This window comes from Filicampus tigris, chromosome 22, assembly GCF_054856515.1.
Source record: "Filicampus tigris isolate MCC_2025a chromosome 22, RoL_Ftig_1.0, whole genome shotgun sequence".
In the NCBI taxonomy this organism is placed as follows: Eukaryota; Metazoa; Chordata; class Actinopteri; order Syngnathiformes; family Syngnathidae; genus Filicampus; species Filicampus tigris.
In genome coordinates, this window is record NC_141238.1 from 6,696,256 (window position 1) to 6,710,964 (window position 14,709).

Genomic DNA, 14,709 nt, shown 5'->3' on the forward strand with positions numbered 1-14,709 from the left:
ATACAAAGTGGCACAACTTTTAAGTTTGAGACGCCAGGTGTCGCTTTGATCGATTTTTTTGCGTTGTGTTTTGAGCTAAAACAGAACTTCAAGCCAGCTCCAGAAACTGAGCCACTAAGATATTTTAATGTCCTCGGGAAAGCGCCCCAAAAATACTTTTACACGTATTTTATAATATTTCATTTTTGGCTTTAACCTGGTCAGCGAACCAATGAAACTTAAAGTCACCCTGTGGTCTGTCCCGTGAAGAGCAGCGGGTAGGTCTCAAACGCCATGGCGCCGTCGGTTGGGGGCGGGGCTTTGGCCAGGATCAAGTTGACGAGCACCTCGAGAGCGCCGTGGCGGGACACGGGATCGCCGCAGGCAAACAAGCCGGCGGTGAAGCGCAGGAGGGTGGGCAGGAAGAACTGCAGGTGGCAAGAGAGAGGATGAGACTCTCCCCCCAAAAAAATATTTAAAATATAAACGAAATTACGCTAACGCCAACTCACCTGCTCAAATTGCGTCATGGTGAACATCTCCTTGGTGAACTCGAGGATGAGATCTTCACCCAATGAGCTGCCAAACACCTGCAGGAGGAGAATTTATGAGGCGCTCCCCCCGACTTCACCAGTTAAAATCGGTTCCGAGACCAAACCTTGTGGACAATCTCCTGGACCAGAGCATTTGGGAGTCGGACGTTCTCCCCGAGGATCAAGGAGGAGATGATTTGGAGGAGCAGCCGCGAACAGGGCGCGGGAAGCGCCGAGCTCTGAACGAGGCGCAACGCCGTCTACGGGACAAGGCGACACTTGCTGAAACAATCGGGAAGAAATATTTTTCAAGATGAAGACGGTGCTCTCCTTGTACCTGGCAGACGGCCTCGGGCTTTGTGATCTTAGCCCCGTCCTTGTGAGACACCAAGGTGTGGAGGACGAACAGCATCCTTTGGAGCTGCTCTCCCGCCTCTTCTCTCTCGGCCTCCAAAATACTAAAAACCTCGTCCACGCCAGCCTGTGGATTACCAGGCGTGTTCTAAAGGCATCTTACCAGTGATGGGACATTGTGATTTTCTAGCAATGCTAGCTTGGCATATCCGTCTTCTTACCTGCAGGGACTCCCAAAAAACCAAGAAGTGCTCTTTGTCCACATGATCGGCTGCAGCCTGGGCTGCATGATCCAACGCGTCCCGCACCAGGTCCCATGGTAAAGGCGCTCCCTGGTTGGTTGTAGGTCCCAACTTCCGCAAAGCAGTCGGGAGCGCCTAAAGAGAGGAGGGTATGTCAATAAAAGTATTTTTTTTTTCAAGGATATGTTCTATGCCCACTAGTTGAAAAAATACGACATTCTGATTAATGTTGCTTTTGTGGAATATGAGCAATCCAGACGTTTTTAGCTAGCTCAGGGGGCGGCCATTTTGTCACTTTTGTCGACTGGATATGACATCACAACTGTGCAGGGCTCTGGTCACGATCAATTACGGCCGACCAGTTTTCTGAAACTGAGCCGTGATTGGTTGTTACCTGAGCAGTTGTGATGTCATTTTCAGTCGACAGAAGCGACAAAATGGCCGCCCTCTGAGATGGCTAAAAAGGGATGGATTTTGCTGCTTAAACTGGAAGTCAAGCCAAACATATTTTTTTCAAGAATATGTTCCCAGCAGGCCCACGGGTTGAAACACGGCATTCTGATTAATTTTGCGTTAGTGGAATATAAGTTAAACAGCAAAATGCACTCGGTTTTAGCCATCTCTGGGTGCGGCCATTTTGTCTTCTGTCGACTGAAAATGACATCACAGCTGCGCACAACGACCAATCACGGCTGACCTGTTTTCTGAATTTGAGCCGTGTTTGGTCATTGTGAGCAGTTGTGATGTCATTTTCATTCGAAAGAAGACAAAATGACCGCCCCCAGAGATGGCTAAAAACAAGTGGATTAACACTTATTCCACAAACGCAATATTTATCAGAATGCCCTGTTTCAACTAGTGGCATAGAACATATTCTTGAAAAAAAAAAACCTGTTTGCGTTGACTTCCACTTTAAAAGGCCTTTTTCATCATGACATCACACATACTTCCCGAGAGAAAAATATCACATAGAACCACTTTCGCGCCCAATAGCTCTCTTACGGTTGCAGCGCAGGAGTGGAACATATGCCGGACGCCTTTGCACATCTCAAACAGCAGCTGGCCGGCGCCTTCTGCCTTGTCGGGGTTCTGCCGCAAATCGGAGAACACGAGGGACAGCAGGGCGTCCAGATCCGGAACCTACGGGGAAGCACAACACCTGACATGTACACGTACATCTAAAAAAATTTGTCACAAGAATATTCAGGACCTACCTTTCTCATCAGGAATGCAAAACTCTCCGCCGCAAACTTGCGGATGTGCTCCTTCTTGTGCTCCAGAAGAGTGCTGTACAAGCTGACGGGAGGAAAGATCAATATCCCCAAAAAAAACACCGATAACAACACTCTTGATCTATTTTCTTATTCACCGATAGATGTTGTCCATGTCTTTCACCATGAGCCTCCACAGGTACTTGTACAGGTAGGAAAGGCATGTAAAAACCCACTCCAGCACCTCCGTGTCCTTGGTGTCCAGCATCGCCGTGATCAGCGTGAAGAAGTCCGGGAAGTGAGGGTAGAAGTCGGTTTGCAGGTCTCGGGCCAAGCGCACCACCAGGCTGGGAATTCATTATCAGCTGGGTTAGGTTTAGCCCCCCCGCAAAAAAGCTGCCGCTCAGTCATATGATGTTAATGATAATATTACTCGAGCAAAGGTTGGTAGGCCAAAGCGCTGGGGACTGCCAGGTGTGTTTTCAGACTCTCCACAATCGACTTTTGATGGAAAACCAGCATGTTGAATGACTGACACTTTTTGGAGACCTCCTTCAAAAACGTAGCTGAAGAAGAAGAAGAAAGAAGAGGTGTTCAATCAGCACTGGAGTGCAAACAGAGCAATAGTTCCGCTTTGGACATACTGAAGTTTTCCGTCAAGTTGAGGTCTTTCCATTTTGTCAGGCCTTCAAAGAAATAGGTTTCGACTTCCTGCGATTCCAAAAAGACGTTATCAGTCAGTTACCTCCGCCACGCAAAACGCAGACGTGATATGAAGTACACACCTCCGCATAGGATCCAGTTCTGTCAATCCGGTGGATGACGTTAATGTTGACGTTGGAAAGCCTCTCAGCAAAAGTAAGAAACTGCAAAACGTTTTCAGAAGATATTAAGAAACATGCTGTTCCATATTAGAGTCAGTTCAGTAATGACTAACTCTATATTATCAAATAATAACAAATATGTTAAGCAAGTGATAACTATTTTACATATTAATGATCATGCTTGTGTGTATTACTCAATTAGCTATATGTCGATCGGACAGTAATTGCATTACACACTTATAGTCATCGCACATAATCAGTTACATGTTTTATATCAACAGTAATGGAATCGAGAAAACCTTTGTGTATTTTCTGGGTGCGCCAATGTGACACACACCCACACAAACGTGTATTGATAAAGTCTTGTTTATCGGAATGTTTGTTTACAGAAACAAAAGTAGGATTGGCGCCAGTCCTTGGATTGGATTTAGGAGTCAGGGTGCCCTGGTAAAAAAAACTGCAGCTGGAGAGGATGATATCTACCGACATCCAATCATTGTTTAGACTAACATCCAATCTTTGTTCATACTTATTGTCAGGACAACATTATAAATGTGAGGGTTGCATTTTCGACGGCGCCTTTTCTGACTTCGTCTCTCTCGGTTGTGAGCGTTCGCGAGGTACGAAAGTATAGCAGCCCAGATTTGACTCTGTATTATTCCTGAATTTAAGAGATTGAAAGAAACAGACGAGGAAATTCAACCAACATGTGTGAGTCTTTATTTCAGTGGATGCCTTCTTGAAAGATAAAAAGAACACCAATTGATTAAATGGTGGTTTTGCTTACGACCGAGTGACCCGCTAAAATTCCAACACTAGCTGCACGTGACATCCAGTTATCTTGAATGGAATTACGTTACATTTAAAAAGGCTATTTGAACATTTATTAAATTACTTTTACACGTGTACAGAACAAAGACTATACACCTATTTGGTGTTCTTACCCTGTAGGTGTTCTCAGATTTGTGATACGCAGACTTTGATTTGATCTTCATCTCGGCTTTGTAGTTGTCTTCAAGTCAAATGTAGTCGGAAGCCGTCGCCGCGCACTCAAAATTATTCATTTAAAAATGTTCTTCGTTAATTTTCAAAGTTCCATTCACGAGTGTTTACACGCGTGCTAGACAGTACAGCGCGGCCATGATTAACACAAGGGATCATGGGAAAAAATTATCGGCGTGCGAATGTGTGCGGTAGTGAGTGAATGTGAGATGATTCACCGTCGCTCACTTCCGTTTTCGTTTTACAAGCGCTCACCGCCGTACTTCCGGTTTCGTTTGCACAGCGACTCCCCGAAGTTTTTACAAATAAACGTTCGACTCTGTCACATCAGCTAGGAATATATACAAGTAGATGTATTATATATAGGAGATGTGATTTGCAACATTTAAAAGATGAATGCGCTTTAAAAAGTTAAGTCTAAATTATCATGTCAAACTGTACCTAATACTTTGAAATTTTTCATTTTGGAATACATTTGTTGTGAAGTAATTTTGATACAAGTGTCAGAGGCATTTCAATAAATGAGAAAAAACATGAACAGCTAGTCACAGAAACAAAACATTATGTACACATTTGAATAATGGTGTGCATGTGTCTATGTAGTCATTATACCTGAGACAATTTAAGTAGCTGTTGCCTCCTCTTCATGCAGGTGCCTGCCAGGAATGTCCATCACCCCACCCTCCTTCTTTACAAAACACAATAGGTCATGCTTTTTGTTCAGTCAAACATTTCTATCACAAAACACCTGATACCTGACTGAATTTGATCATTTCTATGACAATGTCAGTGGCCCCCGTGGTTGGGGCCTCTTTTGCGGCTGCTGACTATGTAGTGTTCGCGTTCATGCTGGCCGTGTCCGCCGCCATCGGAATCTACTACGCATGGAAGGACCGGGCCCTGAGAAGCTCGGACGACTTCCTGACGGGCGGACGCCGATTCACGGCTCTGCCCGTCTCCTTGACCCTGACGGCCACCTTCATGTCGGCCATCCCGGTGCTGTCCAACCCAGCCGAAGTAAGGAAGAATCTGCTTCAATTAGAATATATTTTCCGGAAAATCGAGGAACGGGAATGAATTAGTTTGAAGAACACTGAAAACCTGGGAAACAAATGACACGTCTTAGCTTGTTTGTCATAATTATGTTTTTTCTTCCTCTCGATGGCTACAAAAGGTCTCATAAACGGTACAGTTACATTTTATCTGAGGAGAAACATAATGGCAGGACTGGCCTCACTCATGGATGGTATATTGCAGGTAGTACCTCATATTAGTAAAATAACTTACCAGTTCTTCTATGAGTGTTTGAAAGTTGGTCTCCTTCCATATAGGCCACCATCAGCATCTTTGGCATCATCGGAGGTCCTTTACTGGGGCTTTTCTCACTGGGTATCATCTGTCCTTTTGCCAATTCCAAAGTGAGTCATGTCTATGGCGTTTTGCATTGTGTTAGCATTATGCTAGCAGGCGTCCGAAATTCATGTGGTTTGGCTGAGCACAAAACGTGTATTTTTATCCGTTGTGACGTTATCATCTAGGGCTCACATTTTTTTGCTCTGTCAAAAAAAAAAAGCGCAATGGCTCATACCTCAAGGTGTTATTGTAGGAAAGTATGACACAAGCCACTTTTCAGGGAGCCTTGTCAGGGCTGGTGTCAGGCCTCACCGTGTCCCTTTGGGTGGGAATCGGCGACCAGATATTCCCCCCGCCTTCCTATCTGAGTCGCCCCCTGCCCCTCACCACCAAGGGCTGTAACCTCACCGCCTCAGACAGCTTCAACCAGACCTTCACAGCATTGCCCACTAACACGAGCCACATTACTACATCCCCGGCGCAGCTAAACCATGACAGGTACGTGGGCATCCATCTTGAGAGCATTTTGCTTCATATTTTGGCTGATTTTCTTTTTTCTCCCTTTGCAAGGAATCTACTGGCCGATAACTGGTACTCGCTGTCTTACCTTTATTTCAGTCCCATTGGAACCATCACAACAATCTCAGTGGGCCTCTTAATAAGCCTTGCCACAGGTATGAGCGCGTTTGACAGTCAGCGTGAAGCAACTAATAAAAAAAAAATCACATTTTTAACCCGGTAAATTTATGAGGATGGAAGCACAAAGTGGAATCGAGGCTTACTTTGAAGAAAAAAGACACAACTCTCTTTTCCACACTCAAAGCACTCAAGGACAGAAGAAGTGTCCAAAAACCCGGTCCGATCCCATGTTCAAACGAAAACTCACTTCCAGAGTGATTACTTTCTTCCCTTTGCAGCCAATTGCAGGATTTCACTGCTTATAATATTGGAGACCTATGTGCAGAAATAAAACAAACAACTTGACTGAGATTTGTGCTGTCGTTTGTGTGTGAATGTATATTGATATACACACATCTATAATTGATGACACGTCGCCATTAAAAAAAAAAAAAATGTTATGCCGTTGTTTCCACAAGGTGGCACTCACTATCTACTACTGTAATTTACTGTATCCTTACAGCCCAACTACGTTAGTATCCTGTCCTGGAAGTTCAATTTGTCTGCTGCAAAATACAATGTCAACACTTTAGTTGTGTTCTCCTTTCCTTTCATAAATTGATATTTAGGACAATTGAGAGCCAATTAATCACCAAAATGACTGTGAAGGCCTTACAAGTATGTGAAGCCTTTTTGTTTTGTTCACATTTATTTTGTTGTTCTTTCCATACAGATTGGATCGACTGCACATACATTTACATTCATTTGTCACAAATTCCCCTTGAATCCATAGAACATCATACTCACGATGAATGTATGACTGTACGTTTTGTTGGTAGCAATAAACTACCAGTTACAGTCATGTAATTATGGCTGCTTCCACATTATTCTAACACACTGCCATCGTCGGTCTTGATGTAACATTAAAATGTTCACTTTTAAGCGTGTGCCATAGAGTGTTTGTGTTTAAAAAAAAAAAACACTGCTGAATTATCTTACATGTAAAATATTATGGCAAATGGACAGAGCCAGTCTTCACTATAGTCCAGGCTAGGATGTCATAGTAATGCTTACGTCCTTGGTACGATTATGTTTCCGGGTCATAGTACCTCTTCTTCATGGCTCTGTATTTCTTGAGGAAGTAAAGTGCCTCCAGCTCCTTGATGACAAACTCTCCTCGTCCCACGAGTTTTTTGATGCGCTCGGGGTCCGTCACATCTTTATTTTTCATGAAAGCTGACTTGAGGCGCTCTCGGAAAAAGGCAGATCCCTCCGGGTAGTCCCGACCAAGATACAGCAGCTTTTGGAAAGGACAAAAACACATCGGAGCACCACATTGAAAACCCATTCAAATTTTGTCTGGTTGATTTTAGTTTTGTTATGTTTACAAAAGCAGGGTTAGTGTTGCCAACTAAACTGTTGAGCAAATGCAGTGAATTAATGCAAACGTTTGAACCCAAGCATGTGCGCCCAAGCTACAAATAATGCACCTGTTACACTAAATGATATAAAAGAATTTCTCCAAGAGGAAACATATCACATAGTATGATGAAAAACAATAAGAATAAGTACTATTTCTGCAAAAGGCGATGCAAATTAATTCTGGGGTAAAACATTTTTTTCAGCATGTTTTGTTTCATGGGAAATTAAAAAAAATCCCATATTTGAGGGGGGGGGGGTAGGGGGGGCAGCAAAACGTTGAATTCATGACGCCAAAAGTTCACTTACGTTTTTGTAAAGCTTAATAACTTCACCTCGTAGTGGGTTGGCCATGTGAGAACTGGGGCGACACCCTTAAATTGAAAAGGAGGCATCAGAAAAACATCAGAAATTTAAATGTAGTACAAAAAATCGAAGACTGACGAGTACAATGGATTAGCTTTAGCTAAACACTCGCACATTAGCAAGCAGTCTTAAATCACATTGCATCTAGTCTGGCACAACAACATGTCAGAACAATGTTAAGCAGATACATACAAACGTCGGTGTGTTGGTTTTATAGCTATATATAACCAAATTAAGAAATGGTGCGGAATGTTCACGCTGTCCTTGTGATGGGGGCTGGCGAGCAGCCTGCCGTATGTCGTTACTAATGTCGTAAATCACAACAAACACTGGCGTAAAAAAAACAAACTTTTGCTCCTACAAATACCGTTTTTTAAGTGTAATTAATGTGACATTTTAGTTTTTGTATTATACTAAATATGTGGTCGAATGTACGATATCGGTCAAAAGTGTAATTTGATGGGATTTATTTTTATGAAAAAAATGCACTGGTTCACGGTTGATTCTGATCTGATTTGAACCCTAACCCCTTTTTAATGAATTACGAAATTTATCAAAATTCCTTTTGCACAATATCAGTGATGACATATCAACGCATTCCTAAAAATAGTGTTGCGTCACTACGTTCGGCGTTACGTTATGTTTTTGCGCGTGGCGGTTGCCATGGAGATTTTACAGCGCCCGAGTGTCGAATTCGCAACGAATGATTAAGAGAAAAAACTGTTTTATTTTTATTTTACGGCCTAATGTGAATGACTGAAATGTGATGCTAGTTAACTGCCGACCTTAACAATTTCCTTAAAAACAGGTCCCCCACCGAGTCGTCATGGTGAGTTTAATGCCCCCTTCATCCACCTCTGTATTGCACGTTCTAATGTTTCTTTTTCCATCCTGTAATTGCATGGTTTGTGATCCCCCTTCTTTAAAAAAAAAAAAATCTATCTCCTGTGACTGAATGAAAGCCTCCAAAGAAAAAGGTAATCCCAACAGTGTCATTAGTTTTCTCTTTGAGACTTTAAACTGTGCATGAATGCCTCTTCTGTCACTACCACACAGTTGCGGAGCCACCTTCTTAACAGTACGCTTGCATAATGTTATTTTTTGCTGTATTCCAGGGTAAAAAGGGCCCCAAACTGACCAAAGCTCAAAAGGCGAAGCTGAAGCTTGAGGAGGAGCAGCGAAGGTTGCGAGAAGAAGGTTGTCAAATACTTGCAAAATTATTAATAAATGCATGAAAGTGTCCATATGGAGTATATTATTTTGGTTTACAGAGGAGGCCCGGATTCAAGCGGAGCGAGAAGAACAGGAAAGGTTAGAAAGGCAAAGAAGACAGGAAATTTTGGATTATCTCGAGGCGAAGGTACCCTAATAACATAGCTATGTATGCTTTGCTAAATAACAACCTCTGTTGTTTTTGCTTAAAAAGGACAGCAAACGCAGGGGCGGTGAGGTGGGAGAACTACGCTCCCTTCTGGCAAAGAACTATCTGGCTGTGATGAAGTATAAAAGTGAGGCCGCACAAATGTCCAAGGTACGGTGGAAAAACAAACAAACAAAAAAAAAAAAGTCTACACACCCCAGTTCAAATTTTCATTTGAAGTTTGACACTATCAAAAATCCATTCGAGTCATCTGTGTTCATACAGTGGGAGAAATACATGCAATGTAGTGACATTCCGGACCCGGCAGTGCAGCAGGATATCAACACGTTCATCGGCTTGTGGAAAGACGACCGGGAGTGCAGCATAAAGACCGTGTTCAAGCAGTGTAACGTCGCTCTTCAGGTCCGCATCCCTTTTTACCATCACTACAACACGTCCCCTCTTTATTTCGAGCGGTTATTGTGTCCTTGGCAGCTGATCGAAGAGCTGGAGATGCTGCTCAGGGAGGTGACCGACGTGAACTACATCCCCAAATACCAGGAAACCCTTCTGCTTCTGCAGGACACAGTCTACACCAAGATTCTCAACACCAGCATGGAGATCCTCAAGGTGCACTCCGACCACTCAAGTTATGCCTTATTCGAAAAAAAAAAAAAAAAAAAACGCAGCCTATCCACAGATAATGCTCGGTTTTGAAATGTATTCATTAAGCTACTTGAGTGTCAAAATCTGAGACACTACGATAGGCATGAGATAAGGACAGTGAGAAATGTGTCAGTTTATGTGTGACCAAAACTATGATTCCATGCTGTCCCTGAAGGAAAAAAAAAAAAAGTCTGCAAAGCTACGAATGTCTCTCAGAATGTCTCTGAAGGCAGTGATGCGTATGTGATATGACCAGTTCCAAATACCAATCAGTGTGAGAGCAGAACTTTCCAAAATGTCTGGAAAAGCCTACTAGAACATCTAAAAATTATTTAGGGTTAACCAGAGGCACCTTGACAACCACGTCATTTATGAATTTTTACATCCCCGTGATGAGAAAAAAAAAACATATATTTTTTTAATTGAGTTGTTATAGGTTGAAATTGTTGCTCTTGTTAGAAAAAAGGTGGCATTTGAACAGGGGTGTGTAGACTTTTTATATCCAACATGTACTGCATTGTATGCATGTTTGTTTCTTTGGTTGGTTGGATGGATGGATAGATGGAGATGAATAGATAGGTCCATAAATTCCAGTGAGCTGCAGTGGTCTTTATATTGATCCATGGGGGACCCCCAAACCATATCTCACGATTCGGTTGTGAAAGTGTCCCTAATAAAGTGTCTGGTCTATGTCTAGGGGGCCAGCAACTGCATTGACACGGAGACCGGGAACATGCAGGCTGTGGTTAAAGACGACAACACCACGGTGTGTTTGTGGGCCAACCTCATGAGGAAGGCAAGGTACTGAGTGGAAGGTCGTCGAGGGGGGGGCAAATACATGTACAGTATTCATCTATTTGTGTGACGTCTCAGGTTTAAATGTTTGACCTTCAAGGAGGTGGGGATGGGCTTCGAGCTGACCAAGCAGCTCGCGATGAGCAACATTGCCGTGCGGATCCTTCACACCAGCTACGACCACTTGTCCACAGTGTCCAGGATGACCCACATGAAAATAACCGTGGCCCCCCCCGGGTATGTCAGATCCCCCTCAACCGCTATCTGGAATCCTCCCATTTACGCCGTCGCCATTGTGGCACTCAGGTGGCTCACCGTATTCGATGAGATTCCGCCGGAGGTGACGCAGCAGGATGACGAGGCAAAGGAGACGCAGGAGGAGACGCGGGAAGCGCAGGAGGAGGAGCCCGCGGAGGAACAGGAGCAGGAGCAAATCGCCGAGGAGGAAGTGCCACCGGCCCGAGAGTCTGAAGAGGCGAAGGTTTAGGCCAAGCATGTTGGATTTTTAATATTGGTCAAAAAAAACAGTGACGTTCAATTTTCTTTCTTTTTTTTTTTTTTTGATTTAGCGTTCAGAAAGTCAAAAGTCAAGAACCAGTGTCCATGCAGGGGATGGAGATAACCAGGTTATAACGCAGGTGGAGGTCCTTGAAGGTAAGCCTGGGCCACTTGGGATCCCAAAACAGGGAAACTGTAGCGGGTCCGTTTTTGTTCTCCAAAGTACAAATAAATACTGTTTAGGGTTGGAAAAGCAACAGAAACGGTTCACGCTGGTACTAAAATGTAACATTTGAAGTCACGTTCTCTCACCTTTCCGCCCAGCCGACGCAACCCCGCCGCCCCCCGAGGACGACATGATGTTTTACGGCGAGGGCGTCGAGGCGGTGGACCTGAGGAAGTACACGCCTCTGGGTGGAGTCTTCTACTACGAATTGTTCCACCTTCCGCCGCAATCTCATCACGTCAAGGGCTGGGAAATCCGAAGGGTGGGTCAAAACGTACGCCGCAGTTGAAATTTTCGGGATGGATCCTCACTTGTGTTTTGTAGATGTCGGAAGCCAGGTTGAAAGTTTTCCATTACGTTCCTGAGAAATCGTACCAAACAGAAGAAGAGGAAGCCGCCTGCCCGCTTGTGGGCGTGTCTGTGAGGCTCCCTGACACGGTGGTCTTCCTAGAAACCCCCCGAGTGGGTCGCTGGGATGCCGAAGGTAGGGGATGACTCATTTCGGCCAATCACGTGTCCTATTTGAGGCGTTTGCAAAAGTTAGAGACTACTACTGGTATGCAAAAGAATCATTGACCATATACAGTTCAGTTGGAGTTCATTTTAGAGTTCCAGCAGTGGCAGTTCTAGGGGGTGCCCCTGGGGTGGGGGAACAGCCCCCTTAACTTTGTGCCCGGTCACCCCTATGGGCGTCCACTGGCATACAGAAGTTATATACAACTGAAATGTACTATATGTAGGGATGTAACTATTCATTGAAAATCGATTTAAAATTGATCCGCTCCGATGAATCGATTCGATCAAAAATGATGTCTTGAAACGTTTTTTCATTCCAGATGCGTAGCACATTTTGAATGTGTGGATCAAGCGCCAAACATCATTGCTTATTGCGTTTGTGGATGGCTGCAGAGCCACACTAGTGCACAGAGACAAGCATGGCAGCAATTTTCAGAAATATCGAATCGGAATCGAAAATCGGGAACTGAAAATCAAAAATCGAATCGAAGCGGGGATTGAGTGAATCGTTACATCCCCAACGACAAGCGATTACAAAAATAAAAGTTCACCCGTCGACTTCTGTAATTCTTCTCTGACCTTAGCCAAGTATTGGCGGACGGACGGCATCAGCGACTTCTCTTACCAAGAGCACGCGATTGAGGAGGTGGAAGGGGACGAGGAGGAGCGGGAGGAGGGCGAGGTGGCGGAGGAGGAGGAGGCGGCCGGGGTGGCAAAGGTGTCCTTCAAGATGGACTCCTTCTACCCCTTCGTGTTGATGCAGCACACCTACGCCAACTTCCCCTTCCGGAGCTGGGAGCTCCGCCCACTGGGCAAAGACTCGGCGCTCTTCAGCATCCACGGGGCGCTCATTGACCTCAACGTCACCATCCAGGTGGCCTTCAGAGAAAGCTGAGGAGGGCGGAGAGGAGAGTTAGTGACGTGGTTTTTGGGGTGCATTTTTTTCCAGGGGAATCAGTGCATGTTGGAAACCGATCGAGAGGTGGGCCTGGCCAACCTTTTCGGCAAGTGGATGAGCGCGCCCGACCTGAAGCAGGCCATGCTCAAGGCGGGGATCAACATCTTCGTCAACGAGCACACCGACAAGTTTGTCACTTCCTGCCGCAAGGTCGCCGTCTAACGCCATGGCCTATGGCAAAAAAAAAAAAAAGCTTTGACGGCATTAGAGTGGTCGTTTTAGAAAAGCTGACAACCACGTACTGTAAAATGCATCCATGCCAATTCCATAATATAAATATTTCAGTCATTTAGCATTTTTTTTCCTCCTAAAATTGAGCAATTTGACTAACACTTTTACATGGTCTCATCTATAGCTGTATTCAATAATTGGTCAATTGGTTTATTTTTTTATGTAGCATTCAGAAAGTCATTTAACTTAATCTAGTCCATTAAATAATTGGTTAATTTATTATATCCAAAAAAATACATTTCACATTTTTTATTCATCTTTCTGTAATTGTTTGCAAATAAAATAGGAAACCATTTTAGATGCATTCCATTCTTACAAAAAGAATTTAAATTAACATTTAAAAAGGTGAATGATTAAAATACAGCTGCATAGATGCAAATAAAAAAACTCAAATAATCTTTTTTGACAATGCATACATTTAACTTAAAAAAAACAACAATTTGTTAACTTACCAATTGTAAATGTTAAAAAATATAGTAAACTATACAATGAGTAAAATGGAAATGTTTTACATACAAATTGAACATTTCTGATTAATTTATTGCGAATATAATTTAAAAAATAGTTAAATAAACCACTGCAAATCATTCTTACAAAAAGGATTCAAATTAATATTTAAAAAGGTGAATGATTAAAATACAGAAAAACTGGTATATTGATGTAAATAAAAAACAAATAATTTTTTTTGACGATGCATACATTGAACTTTAAAAAAAACAATTTGCTAACTTATCAATTGTAAATATTACAAAATGTTGTAAACTATACAATGAGTAAAACGGAAATCTTTTACATCCAAATTGAACATTTTTGATTCATTTATTGTAAATATTTTGAAAATAGTCATATAAACCACTGCATAGCATTTGAAATATTAAATGACAATGACATGAATCCTAAATAAAATGAGACTACATTTTCTTGTAATTACACTTATTTTTAAACCTCATCTGCGAATGACCGCTTGTGACTTTTGCACAAAAAGGTTCATTTTATAAAACCCAGTTTTTTGGGGGGGGGGTTTTTTGGGATAAAGGACCCGGTTAGGGAGCACGTTGCCTATGAACAGATGGCCCTGTTCGCATCAGTCTGCACCTTCTCGTGGAGCAAATGGAACGCCCAATGCGGTCCGCAACATATCGTCGTAAAGGTGGGCCCTCTCATACATAATATTTTCTAATAACCTCAGGAAATTCCGTGGCCATTTTTGACCCGCCGCAACCCTGCCGTGTCAGGTCTGTGAGCACCAGGGCCTCGACCCGCCCCCCGAAGACGTGTGGATTCTCTACCTGGTGGGTCCTCAGAGATTCCAGAAGCTGGAGATAACGGAAACGAGCGAGGCTTTCTGCGCCGACCACCATCCCGACAGCGAGTTTCACACCACCTTCATCCACATGCTGCAGGACAACATGAGCCCCGAAGGGATAAGTCGAACCCGAGAGGCCCACTTCCTCTTCGTGGACACAGTCCAGAGTCTGTTCTGCGCCACCAGGCCGCTCATGTATTGCTAACCGTGTGCGGAATAAAACACGTTACGTTCTCTTGTAGGTTTGGGTAC

The 14,709-nt window shown here is 43.5% G+C and overlaps 4 protein-coding genes and 1 long non-coding RNA gene across 9 annotated transcripts in view; 2 read left to right on the forward strand and 3 right to left on the reverse strand.

Moving 5' to 3' along the window:
* Positions 1–5,169, reverse strand: part of utp20 (UTP20 small subunit processome component) — a 24,834-nt gene extending 19,665 nt beyond the window's left edge. The window contains exons 1-12 of one of the 2 annotated variants that reach the window (XM_086022909.1): positions 4,758–5,169; positions 3,105–3,185; positions 2,964–3,030; positions 2,753–2,885; positions 2,478–2,666; positions 2,323–2,404; positions 2,111–2,248; positions 1,088–1,243; positions 850–993; positions 638–772; positions 492–569; positions 229–407 (exon numbers count right to left, since the gene is read on the reverse strand). In XM_086022909.1, the coding sequence (XP_085879035.1) occupies positions 229–407; positions 492–569; positions 638–772; positions 850–993; positions 1,088–1,243; positions 2,111–2,248; positions 2,323–2,404; positions 2,478–2,666; positions 2,753–2,885; positions 2,964–3,030; positions 3,105–3,185; positions 4,758–4,793 (1,418 nt within the window). In that variant the 5' untranslated portion in view covers positions 4,794–5,169. Of the gene's footprint in view, positions 1–228; positions 408–491; positions 570–637; positions 773–849; positions 994–1,087; positions 1,244–2,110; positions 2,249–2,322; positions 2,405–2,477; positions 2,667–2,752; positions 2,886–2,963; positions 3,031–3,104; positions 3,186–4,087; positions 4,313–4,757 lie in introns of those variants that run through there. The other variant, XM_086022908.1, reaches the window with a different exon arrangement.
* On the forward strand, positions 3,744–6,395 carry slc5a8 (solute carrier family 5 member 8). Its single transcript, XM_086023073.1, has 7 exons — positions 3,744–3,854; positions 4,798–5,220; positions 5,320–5,402; positions 5,477–5,563; positions 5,779–5,996; positions 6,069–6,172; positions 6,250–6,395. The coding sequence occupies exons 2-7, from the start codon at positions 4,923–4,925 to the stop codon at positions 6,393–6,395; spliced, it is 936 nt and encodes a 311-aa protein (XP_085879199.1). The 5' UTR covers positions 3,744–3,854; positions 4,798–4,922.
* A 379-nt stretch (positions 6,396–6,774) lies between these two features.
* lyrm5a (LYR motif containing 5a) lies at positions 6,775–8,229 on the reverse strand. Its single transcript, XM_086022930.1, has 3 exons — positions 8,094–8,229; positions 7,845–7,909; positions 6,775–7,416 (listed from the first exon to the last, which is right to left on the reverse strand). Exons 2-3 carry the CDS (start codon positions 7,887–7,889, stop codon positions 7,204–7,206), a joined length of 258 nt encoding a protein of 85 aa, XP_085879056.1. The 5' UTR covers positions 7,890–7,909; positions 8,094–8,229; the 3' UTR covers positions 6,775–7,203.
* Positions 8,230–8,549: 320 nt separating this feature from the next.
* Positions 8,550–14,664, forward strand: dnai7 (dynein axonemal intermediate chain 7). 2 transcript variants are annotated; one of them, XM_086022970.1, is made up of 17 exons: positions 8,550–8,730; positions 8,864–8,878; positions 9,017–9,098; positions 9,173–9,261; positions 9,328–9,432; positions 9,547–9,684; positions 9,757–9,891; positions 10,625–10,728; positions 10,801–10,959; positions 11,029–11,203; positions 11,292–11,376; positions 11,545–11,708; positions 11,771–11,930; positions 12,547–12,836; positions 12,912–13,070; positions 14,188–14,301; positions 14,387–14,664. In XM_086022970.1, exons 1-17 carry the CDS (start codon positions 8,728–8,730, stop codon positions 14,660–14,662), a joined length of 2,253 nt encoding a protein of 750 aa, XP_085879096.1. In that variant the 5' UTR covers positions 8,550–8,727; the 3' UTR covers positions 14,663–14,664. The 2 variants fall into 2 exon arrangements, with proteins under 2 accessions (XP_085879096.1, XP_085879097.1); XM_086022971.1 differs by lacking the exon at positions 8,864–8,878.
* LOC147126725 (uncharacterized) lies at positions 10,375–13,516 on the reverse strand. Of its 3 annotated transcripts, none has more exons than XR_015084821.1 (4): positions 12,960–13,516; positions 12,588–12,853; positions 11,533–11,964; positions 10,375–11,455 (listed from the first exon to the last, which is right to left on the reverse strand). It is a non-coding gene; the product is annotated as an uncharacterized LOC147126725 (long non-coding RNA). The 3 variants fall into 3 exon arrangements; XR_015084822.1 differs by having other exon boundaries at positions 11,533–11,692; positions 11,758–12,853; XR_015084820.1 differs by having other exon boundaries at positions 11,533–12,853.
* Positions 14,665–14,709: the final 45 nt, after the last annotated feature.

Excerpts from the sequence above, each read along its gene's own strand:
- slc5a8 (XM_086023073.1), top strand. The coding sequence starts at position 4,923 with ATGACAATGTCAGTGGCCCCCGTGGTTGGGGCCTCTTTTGCGGCTGCT. Across the intron at positions 5,564-5,778 it reads GTCCTTTTGCCAATTCCAAA|GGAGCCTTGTCAGGGCTGGT; the intron begins GTGAGTCATGTC and ends GCCACTTTTCAG. Across the intron at positions 6,173-6,249 it reads CTTAATAAGCCTTGCCACAG|GATGGAAGCACAAAGTGGAA; the intron begins GTATGAGCGCGT and ends TAAATTTATGAG.
- lyrm5a (XM_086022930.1), bottom strand. The coding sequence starts at position 7,889 with ATGGCCAACCCACTACGAGGTGAAGTTATTAAGCTTTACAAAAAC. Across the intron at positions 7,417-7,844 it reads TTATTAAGCTTTACAAAAAC|CTGCTGTATCTTGGTCGGGA; the intron begins GTAAGTGAACTT and ends CCTTTCCAAAAG.
- dnai7 (XM_086022970.1), top strand. Across the intron at positions 9,433-9,546 it reads AGGCCGCACAAATGTCCAAG|TGGGAGAAATACATGCAATG; the intron begins GTACGGTGGAAA and ends GTGTTCATACAG. Across the intron at positions 11,931-12,546 it reads GGGTCGCTGGGATGCCGAAG|CCAAGTATTGGCGGACGGAC; the intron begins GTAGGGGATGAC and ends CTCTGACCTTAG.